The 11,290-nt window shown below is 37.4% G+C and overlaps 1 protein-coding gene across 1 annotated transcript; it reads right to left on the bottom strand.

Moving 5' to 3' along the window:
• Positions 1-148: 148 nt before the first annotated feature.
• Positions 149-11,196, bottom strand: LOC103459319 (tetraspanin-8). Its single transcript, XM_008400792.1, has 8 exons — positions 11,089-11,196; positions 3,812-3,874; positions 3,527-3,646; positions 2,276-2,350; positions 2,097-2,192; positions 1,772-1,885; positions 1,578-1,661; positions 149-812 (listed from the first exon to the last, which is right to left on the bottom strand). Exons 1-8 carry the CDS (start codon positions 11,143-11,145, stop codon positions 741-743), a joined length of 681 nt encoding a protein of 226 aa, XP_008399014.1. The 5' UTR covers positions 11,146-11,196; the 3' UTR covers positions 149-740.
• Between the last annotated feature and the right edge of the window lie 94 nt (positions 11,197-11,290).

Raw genomic sequence — 11,290 nt, forward strand, 5'->3', positions numbered from 1 at the left:
ATTTATGATATACGGGAGCAGGCTGATGCCAAAAAGCACATTCACATAAACTCACATTTAATTTGCCAAAGACAATTTCTGACAAAAAAAAAAAACAAGGTACAGTTCAACAACCTATACAATCCAAATTAAACGCATCCAGTCTGGCTTTATTTGTATGTAGCTTTATTTCTCTTGAATAGAAAACAGACATTTTATGTTACATGATTAGATGGATAAAAAAAATATTCAACCAAAAACAAGCCAGTACAGATTTTAAAAGTAAATGAAAGAACTGTACAAGTTCCTGAGAAAACCATTCACATGCAACAATATATGGAAGCCTGGTGTTGCCCAGTAAAAAAAAAAAAAAAAAAGTTAGAATGCAATAAAAATTAAAACAATCTAAGGATGAGGTTTTTATGAGAAAATTAAAAAGAAAAGTTTCAAATCCAATTAACTTTGGTTTTGCTGAAGTGTTAGCAATAAAAGCTATTGAGGCAGCTATTTAAATAAAACACCAACAGTTCACTGGTTAATGTTAAGAATTTCACATAAGAGCTTAGTTTCACCAAAAAATAAAATTAAGCAGATCAAACAACCATTTATTTATTTATCTTTCCTGCTCCTGAAACATCTTACCGATATGTATACTGACAGATATAGCAACATGCTCCTTCACAATAAAAGCTCAGAATAAACTGCATTAGCTCTGTTGTTGGGTAACGTTATGAGGAAGGAACAGGCTGATTGGAGGCGACTCAGGCAGTGTCGGCAGCGTTTTTCCTCCCAATCTGACAGAAGAGCATCATGGAGAAGGCCATGCCGAAGAGCTGCAAAGAAAAACATGCCAATTTAACAAATATAGAAATACTGGAATAGACGAGCCAAACGATCTTTCAGGTTTGTAGGCAACTAGCAGCATAAAAAAAATATTAAAACTAGATGCGTGAGGTGCTGGATATTTTGGTATCAATCCGGTTTTAGGGAACATGATACCAAACTAAACAAAATGCATGAAAATGTCAAAATTCACATTGAAACATAAATATAGAACCTGAAATAACCCATTTTAAACAGTTTATCAGAAAAAAAATATATGTGTAAAATGTTATTTTCACTTTAAAATACCAGGATGGAGAGTCAAACTCCAGGAAATCATCACATCAATAGAATTAGGGCCACTGACAAACATAATAATCTGACTAATCTCAAAATTGAGGTCAAATCAAAGAAAATCTCAGAATTCTAAGAGGAAAAAAGTCAAAATTTTGTGCAAAAAAAAAAAAATGAAAGTCTGTATTCTGTCAGCAAAAAAGATTTTTCTTTTTTAAACCAATGGCCCTAATCCTCTCCTGTAAAAGAAAAAAAAACCCTCTTCCCATGTCCAGATTTAAATCCTGCTAAATAAAATAAAATAAAACATGGGCCAAGTCGAAGAGAAGAGACCATCTGATTCTGCCCAGTTGACCAAGTGGTGCAGTACCAAGTATTACCAGCAGGTGGTGTGAGCAATCACACCAGCTGCTGTTGGATATTTCTGGTTTAAGTGAGATTAAGAGTTTGATATCTTTGGAGCACAGTGTGTGAATTTTTACCAGAATGGCGGCGACTGCGAAAGCTATTCCCAACGACACCTCCATATGCTCCTTCATGTAGCTGATGATTTTATCGTAGCAGGGCTGCGGGGCGAGAACATGACGCATTCGTCACAACACAAGCTGAGAAAGCTCTAAAAATTAAACAATTTTAAAAGATTAGTGCATCATTTCTTCACATCCTGTCGCCTTACGTCCTTATAGATTCCATTGCTGCACACGTCAGCTGGAGCAGTGGCGTTGCACTTGCAGGAATCTGGGATTTGTGTCCAGTCCGACGGCCCCATCATGAGTCCACAGCACTTGAGCTGCAAACAAAAAATATTTGTACTCATTTAACTAATAAGTGAAGCCTCCAACGCCACATGGAAGCAGCTAATAAACACAGTGAGAAAGAGTCTTTAGTCAGCTGGTGGAGGGACTAAAACAAAATTAAAGAAGCCATGAAAGTTAAAGTGAAGCACAAGTGAGATGAAACTTTGGTCTTTTAGACATTTATAAAGTTTGTTGAATAAATACCTCGCGCTGCAGTTTCTCCATGTCATTAATCACTTCTAGTTTCTGGCCTTCAATTGGGGTCAATTTCTCCAGTTTCTCCTTAATCCAGTTCTTCACCTACACAGAAACAAAGTTCAGTCCTCCAGGTAGTTGACGCTTGCGCAGAAAAAACAGTCGTAGGGGAGGATCCTCCATCTTACTGTGCTCTCCCCGACGGCTGCCAAGATGCCAGCTGCCAGCAGCAGGATGAAGATGAGGAGCAGGAAGACGAAGAACTGCAGAGATGGAGCAAAATGAATGCAGTTCATTTCTTCATCAGAATCCAAAATGTCTTTATTGGTGCATTTCTGACTGGCTCAACAGTCCCAGCACTTCAATTCACTCATCATCTTATGCACAGAGATCATAATGAAATTAAAACTGTAGTAATTACACATTTTAACGTGCAAACAGCAGGTAGGTTTGTTTGTGTGTCCAACAGGTGGCGCTGTTGGAGGGAATAACTAACCAGTCCCAATTTACCCTCCAGTCAAACCCGTCGGCATAAAATCTCTTTTCTTTAGGTAAAAACTCATCAAGCCACATGTGGGGTTCAAGGTTCGATCCTGGACGCCTCCCGTCTAATGTCTACAGATTCCCACTGGCTCAGGTTACAAGCACAGAACAAATTATTAAAAACAAATCAATAACTTTCTGAACAGAAACGACACTGGACTCATTATGGGACCAAAAGAGGAATGATCTAGAGTTATAGATCTAGAGTCACAGCTTCAGTTATTACAGCTGGAAACTAGAGATCAGGCTGAAGTCTGAACCTTCAGAGTCACATAAAGACGGTTACAAAATCAGCCTTTTATCAGCTGAGGAAAGTTTCCAGTGTTTCAGGTTCCATGTGCCACAACATCCAGAAAACTGCAGAACTGCTGAAACCCAGTTCCTTTAAGTTGAAGCTAAAAACCCACCTGATTAGAGTCGTTTTTTATCACCAGTAACTGGAACATTTAACATTTGATATTTGCTTGATGGCTTTTGACAAAATGTAATTTTTATTGATGGTTTCATAACTGGTGACTGTTTTTATAACAAGTCCTTGTCTTAAGATGTTTTTACCCCAGTTACGTCAAAATATGCAAACCGTCCTCTGAGGTTTGAAGGTCGACTGTTATGCATCAGATTTAAACATAACTTAGCATTCTTGGTCCACATAGACCTACTTTTATTTATTTATTTTCTTGCAAGTCAGTTTATTCAATCGACTATATCTCCCAATTTCATCCAAAAATAAGTTCAGTGTGTTGCTGTTCACTAGAAATTTGCTGATCTGGTGATGTTTTGACAGGATCCAACGAGGGAGTCCAAAAATATCTCGGATCATTTATTAACCTGCAATTTCCTGTAAATCAACCTGTTGCATGAAAATGACCTTGAAGTTCATGTTGAGTGATTCTTACCACCAGCAGCATGCAGCGGCTCTCTTTGTAGGCGCCGCAGCAGCCCAGGAAGCCGATCACCATGATGATCACCCCAATGGCGATCATGAGGTCGAAACTAGGAAGATATTGATCTGTAATCTGGAAAGGAGGAGGTGGGAATCAATCAGACATTGAGATGGGATCCAGCAGTTTCAGAACTGGTCAAGGACTTTAAGTTGAAAGAAAATGACTTGAAATGTTTATTTCCCCCAGCATGCAGAGATAAAGATGATGCATTGATTCTCAATATAAATGGAGTCTCACCTGGTTTCCACCTTTGGTGACTTTCAGGTAAATCCCAACTCCAAGGATGATGCAACCACAGACCTGAAGAAGAATGAGAGAAAAAAAGATTCATCATAGTTTGTTTTCTTTCTGGAGAACCAAAATCAGTTTACATTAAACTAGAACAAAACGTTTTACTCCAACTGGGACGATAATGGTGGACATAGATAAACTAGTGACATCCAACTGGTTCCTAAACATGGCGTAAATACCACTGCAGGAGCTTAATTGACCCTTTGCGAATGACGTCACGTCCAGAACTCCGCCCACTCCGCCATGACGACATCAGTACAACCGATGCGCTCTGTTAAAGCTAGTCTAAAAACAGAAATCTCTAACCCAATATCGCTTATATTTAGTTGATTTCACTTTATGATGGTCATAGGATGGGGCGCGGTCAGCTACACAAAGACAAGGATGCAAATCAAACTTGTCATTTTATAATTTTAACGAGGAAAGATGTCGTGGTGATGGATGGCAGCCGTCAGTCACAATGACTGGCAGCTCTTGGTGTAATCACAGATTTACAGCAAACACTTTTGACAAGGCAAGAAGACTAACGTTGATATATTTATAAGTTAATTAGAAATATATTACATTAAGGAGAAGGTAATCGTCTAACTATTGGTAACCATGGAGACAATGCCGCACCGTCATGTAGCTGGTTAGCATCTGGTCTTTTGTAGGTTGTTAATGCTGTCCGGTGAAAGGGGAAACGCCTTTTATGCCTGCGACAAATCATGTGGTGTGAATTCAGGCAAAGTCGGTAGTTTGATCAACACCTCAGTAGAGAGGAGGCATGAGTCGGTTTCTAAGCTAGGTTTCTAAATGGCTAGGTTTCTAAGCTAGCCATTTCCAACTTTATGAGCCCCAACCAGGTGTGCTATACGTTCAAAGACCAATTAGCTCGACTGGAACAAATAGAAGCCATGAATAAACAACTTTGGAAATTTTCAGTTGCTCTGTTCACTTCTGACGTCCATCATGGCGCCTCGAATGATTAAGTGACGTATTTGCAAAGGGTCAATAGGAGGTACACCAGATCAATTACCAACCCAAACATCAACAAACTACCAACGTTTAGCTAGGAAACGAGATCCAAAACTAATAATGAGATTTCTCATTAAAACCCAAGACATCTACTCAAACTGGCAGTTAAATGCTTCCATACATCAGGGATGCCAGTTAGGTAAAACATCTTTAAGAACTTCCTGTAACCTCATCAATTATTCTGACCACTGTTAGCAACACAAGCTAATCCATTTCACATTATATTCCAATCAGTTTCAGAGGTTGTACAGATCAATGTGTGAAACATTGGATTGTTTTTCCTGCACTAGCATGGTTGCATTTGGAAGGCAGCCATGTTGGATTTTGAATTTAACCAGAAAAAATAAGAAATTAAGTCTCCAGGTTATTTGTTGGGTGGGATACTGAGTGAAACTCGACCCATTTGAAATCCAAGCCTCTTGGGTGACGGAGCGTTTCGTTGCTGTCCAGCTGCTCAGTGGGTGCGACTCCAACATGCATAATTCAGCTCTCACACAAACAACCATAAACACGGTGCTGGAGTGATTTTACACTATAAATATTTAATCTGAAGAGTAGTGGGGAAAAACAAACCAGGCAGCAACTGTGATGAAGATGCCTGGTGAGGCGGCAGGACAAACAGGAAAACCTCATTTAAATCGCTACAGTTGCTGCTGTCTGCTGGTCTTAAAATGACAATTAAAAAAACAAAAATTAAATTTTTATACCTTTGTAATAATCATTGATTTCCTGTTCCACATCATAATACATCCTTGAAAGTATTTTTAAAAGGGTGAGGTTATTGTTGATTGATAAATCACTTTTTAAACCTCTGAATAGACAAAAAGGAAGAAGACATGATCCATTATTAGCTTTACACACAGCAGCGCCCCGCCCAAACCTTTTCACTGGATAAACAGAGGATTCCCACACTCTGCTGCGTACAATTAACCAGTAAGTCCAGTACAACCACCATAAACTGCTGGCCAAATAAAGCTAAAAAATAAAATAATCGTTTATCATTGTGTTTTGCAATAGAGTTCAGTTCCACTTTTAAAGTACTAAAAGTAATATAAGCTGTACTCAAAACTTTGATCTAGTCAGAATTAAAAGTGAGAGATTTTCAATTTTACATATGAAAAAAAAATCTAATATTTTGATGACTTAAATCCCACAAAAACCTTCGTATTTATCTGAAACACGTGTTATGCAGATGACACTGTGATGTACCTTACAGAATAAAACAAACAATATGGAGTAAATGACTGCATTTTTTAAAAATCAATTGAAATACTTTCAGTCCTTTAGTTTTAATGTCCACAATACAAATACATTTTTAGCTTTAAATACTTTTTTTGTTCAGTTTCTTCCATCAATGTAGATCAAGTCCATTTCCATTAGAAAACCTTTTACTGAAAACAACTGCAACAACTTTAGATAAAGCAGCTTCTTTATCTTAATTTAAAAACAAAAACAGCACTTCTTTGTTCAAGATAAAGAAGCACCTTTATCAGATAAACTTGAGTATCTTCTTTTCTGCCTGCGGATATAAAGGCCAATTCAGCAAACCGGTTCTGGAGGTGAAATGTCATCAAAGGAGGATTTTCCATCAGTCACAGATGAGTCATTAATCCTGCATTGTAGTCCAGTTAATAAAAAAAAATAAACATTAAAGTACTCAAATTTCCCCCCAGTATTTGTTTTTTTGAGGTGGGAAAAACTAAATGCAGAGTTTTAGTTGTTGGGGAAAAAACCCGCAGGGAGTCAAAACTGAAGCCGGTTTATCTACAAACAGAAGGATCTGCTGGTCGACAGCTGAGGAAAAAAAAAAAAAACCACCGTCGCCCAGTTCGTCAACAAACACCAAAAACTGTAAAATGATGTTTAGTTTCAGCTGAAACCATTTTTTTACTGGACAGAAACCCAGAAGCAAAGCAGCAGGTGTTTACTCTGAAACAAAGACGTGAACGCGGAGTCATTCCAGAGCTCGTTCTAGATTACTGGCCGGATTACTGTGACGCAAACACAGAAACAACAAGCAAACCTGCAGATTGACATAGCAACCTCACCGAATCAAAAAACAAACACGCCCGCTGAGGAAAAACAAAAATGATTCCAAAGACAATTAAACTTCAGGCTTTTTTACAACTACAGAAACATGAATGTTTCAAATTAATCCAGATTAGGGGTGTAAAACTAGAACTTCATCCGTAAAGAAACCAAAAATATTTACTATGATATGAAGCTTCAGGACTGTTGGGAATAAATCTGGATTAAGTACATTTAGGTCATAATCTGAATGGATTTGTTTTTAACATGGATTAATCCACGATAATCTCTGGATTATTAGTTCACCACCAAGAACATAAATCATCATCTAGAGATGAGAATTACCTGGATTACATTTGGGACATAAAAACAATGAATATGATTAAAGTTTGATTTAAATCTCAGATTAGCAACATAAACGGCAAATTAAGATCCAGAATCCAGTCAACAAGGATTCTCTATCATTTCCTAAAATTCTAAATAGATAATCTGGATTACAATAAACTGGTGGTCCTGTCACGTCTTAATCTCAGAAACCGCATGTTAAACTGAGATAATCAGGTAAAACTAATCCATATTATAATCTAGAAATCTTGTAAAACATGAATTCTACTATATGAAAAGACTGAGATTAAATCTTAAGGAAAACATCCTGAAAATCTGGATTATTTTCCGACGTGATTAAAGTGGATTCCTGGTCGTGTTTTGGTTCCATGTTCGTGTCCTGAACCCAGGTCCGTTTCTTCTCAGCATCTTTTTATCCGTTAATCTGGTCTCAAACAGAAGCGCTCAGTCTGAACGGCGGGCGTTTCGCTGCGTGGGCGTCTTCGTCCCTCCGCAGTGACTCACAGGCTATTGTCAGTCATTCACAACAGATCGACATGTTCAGTCATGTTCTCATAATCTGCCCTCCGCGTCTGGATCCAGACTAGTTTCAGAAAAAACAAGTCAAACCCTAAAACTCTTGGGAGAAATTTGTTTTCAGTCAATGAGTTTTCTGCAGTTTTGACACAAATTAAACAAGAAAATGATAAAATATAAGGACCAGACTAAATTCTCATCAAATCCACCAAAAAGGAAGAAAATGAAGGTTTAAATTAAATCAGGAAACACTGCAAAAAAGTATTTGTCCTGTTTGAGCAAATATTTTAAATACATTCAGTGTGCCAATACATACATACATAAAAGGAATTTATTTATTACAAGAAATGTCTTGGAATAAATGGACTAAAGTGCCAGTGGAAGCAGTATTTTAATTGTTCGTACATAAAAACTTAGTTAATTTAGTATTTTTAGTCTTGACAGCATTTAATCCACCGTGTCATTTTGTATTTTTAATATTAGAAGCTCTTTACTTCTGCAAACCACATTAAAAATCAGATTTTACTCAAGTTACAGAAAGTCATGTTTCCTTTGGAGGAAAAAAAAAACTTCAAATTATTTCAGTCCTGATAAATTAGAAAGACTCGCCATGTTACATCTTTAATCTAGATTTTTCCCCTTATTTTTTAAAAAATTTCATATTTGAAGTCATTTTTTATCCATTAAAGTGGATTTTCACTTTAAAACGGTTGATATTCTGGTAAACTTTCAGATTTAAATCTTAATGATTTGCTGGGAAATGAAGGAGTTTTCTATTCGTCAGGATTAAATTTGCAGATATTAAAATGTTTAAAACATGAACACATTCATGTCATCACAAGTCGACCCAGTTGGATTTTTATTACATCTCTAAGATTGAATTATGTGTAAAACTAAAATCTCATGTTTGTTGAAGGAAACATGAAGCTGCAGTGGAAACTTTGCCGACGTGGATCCCTGCAGAGTTTTCAGAAACACTCAGCTGTTTGTGATGAAGAGGTTTTGTTTGTTTCTCCTCCCTGCAGATCAGAATCATTTCTGCTTTTCTGCTCTGAAACGTCAACGCAGGAAAAAAAAACAACGTCATTCAGTTTTATCTGCCGTCTGATTCAAAACGTTTTTACGTTCAGGACGGTAAAACTGGAGCAGAACAGAGCTGGGATTTCTGCTCAACTCAGAGGTGAAAAACAGACGCAGATTAAATCAAACTGGTTTCAGAGTAAATAAAGGAGCCGCCTCAACGTTTCCATCCATTATTCTGTGAAAACATGACGTCCAACATGGCCGAGTGGCTCCAGATCCTGTTAGCATCGATCTGGAGGCGTTTCAGCAGGAAGAACGGAAATAACCAGAGATAAAAGCTGCACTGAACAACAAATACGTTCAATATCTGCACATAACATTTAAAGTATAAAAATCATTTATTCTTATGATTTCCTCCCTAGAGATATTTTAGCAAATCTAGCATTTAATCCGTGTTATTTTGCATTTTTATTAGTTTTTGTCTCTTTTCACTGGTTAAAAATGTTCAAAATAAACTCATGTTAGTATCTTTAAAGAAGAACTTCATGTCGGTTATTCCAGTTAAAATGAACAGTAGGAACAGAAGAAGCAAATCCTGCAGAGCATCTAAAAAAATATGTTTTAAATCTTTCAGGTTCAACTTTAAAAGCAACATCTTCAAACAGGAAGTTAAAAGTTAAATTAGGAGGAGATTGAAGAAAAAAGATAAAAGTTGGTGACCGACGTCCACAAAAGTTTCATTGGTGAAATTTGCAAGTGCAACATTTGCATACCAGAGTGAATTTGCATCAATAGTTGCAAGCAAAACTTGTTGCAAGGACTGATAACGCCTCAGGTCAAAGGTCAGAGCAACTCAAACTGGATTCATGCTTTAGTTTTATTGATAAAAATGTTGTTTTTGGTGTCTAAAGTTTAGTTCCAAATACATTTAGTAGCAAGTTCTTCATCTGAATAAGTGAGACTTTAATTTTGGCTCAAAACTTTTGCCTTTTTTTTTTTTTTGCAGCGTCTCAAACTGGAGCAAAGTGACCAGTAAAGTCTTAGAACAAGTTTTAAAACATTTCTGGAGACGTTGACATGTTTTGTGCCCCGGAAGCAGCCAGTCACGCCTGCCAGGGCGTAAACTTCACGAGAAAACCTGCTGGACGGCGACAGCATACAGAAAACTGATGCAGAACCAGCTTAACCAGTTAACAGGTTCAGAACTGGTTAGAATTCACCATTACCTCCTGGAGCGCCAAAACTAAACCAGCAGGCCCAGTTTAGAGCAAAACTCTTCGGTTTTAACCAAAAACATGAAATAAACGGCTTAAAAATCCACCTTTTAAAAAAAGTCAAGTCTTTTTTTGAACAGATTATTTTATTTTTTATTTAATTTTCAAGAAATGTGAAGTTTAGAGCATAAATTCAGAAGGAAATCCACACACACCCATCTGCACTGCAAATGTTGGTTTTCATGTGAATATCTGAGCACACGCAAAAGATAAATGTAACTTAAAATTAACTTTTCAGCAAGAAACAGGAGCTTCTTTTAAATAAACAAGACATTTCGACTTAAAAAACAAGCTCCTCCGTTTCTTTTCACTTATACCAACATGTTTGCTGGACCAAAAATCAGTGGCAAGATTGTGGTTTTGCAGTGTAGCGAGGCACTTTCAGCATCTAGATTGCTATATCCATCCTTAAGTAAAGGTAATTTTATTTATATAGCACATTTTCAGCAATACAAAGTGCATAAGTAGCAATTTTGAGTCATTTTGCTGATAAAAACAAAACCTGCAGACGTAGTTTTTATACATGTATTGGAAGAAAACAAGCATTTTAAAAGACAAAAGTAAATCTGTCAGTCGTGGAATAAGAAGTAAAACTTTCCAGGAAGGGGTTAAGTACCATGAGACCATGTAGAGCTGAGCATTAGCTCGTCTAGCGGCAGAACCGCCTGCCTGGTCCATTAGTGTTGAAATGGAGGGAAATGCAGCTGAATGAGAGACAAACTGGCTCTGCAGAAACAGGAACTGCTGTAAATGGACTCCAGAGTTTCTGAGAGAACCTGGACACACCCTGAAACTGAGCTGGGTTTGTTTGAGGGCAAGGCCAAAAATAAATAAATGACCTGTTCTATAACAAAATTATATATGTAAAAAAAAGAAAAGAACATGAAGTGATCAGGGTGAGAACAGAAAACAGGTTTAAAAAGCTTCTTTTGAGATGCTAAAGACCAAAAACCAGGTAGGAAAACTTTAAAAAAGAATCTGAATTTAAACTAAAAGATTTAATTTTTTTGTGAGACTCACCCAGAACAGCAGGTTGAAGAAGAAGAGCAGATTCTTGACACACTTATTAACCGCCATGGTTTCTCTCTGAGGCTCCTCACAGCAGCAGCAATCAGAGCCGGTTTCACCTGGAAGCTCTTCCTCCAGCTGCTTTTCTACCTCGCCTGCTGCTCCTCCCCCTGCTGGCTCCTCCCCCTGCTGCTCCTCCCCCTGCTGGCTCCTC

The sequence above is a fragment of the Poecilia reticulata genome, linkage group LG23 (genome assembly GCF_000633615.1).
Source record: "Poecilia reticulata strain Guanapo linkage group LG23, Guppy_female_1.0+MT, whole genome shotgun sequence".
Lineage (NCBI taxonomy): Eukaryota > Metazoa > Chordata > Actinopteri > Cyprinodontiformes > Poeciliidae > Poecilia > Poecilia reticulata.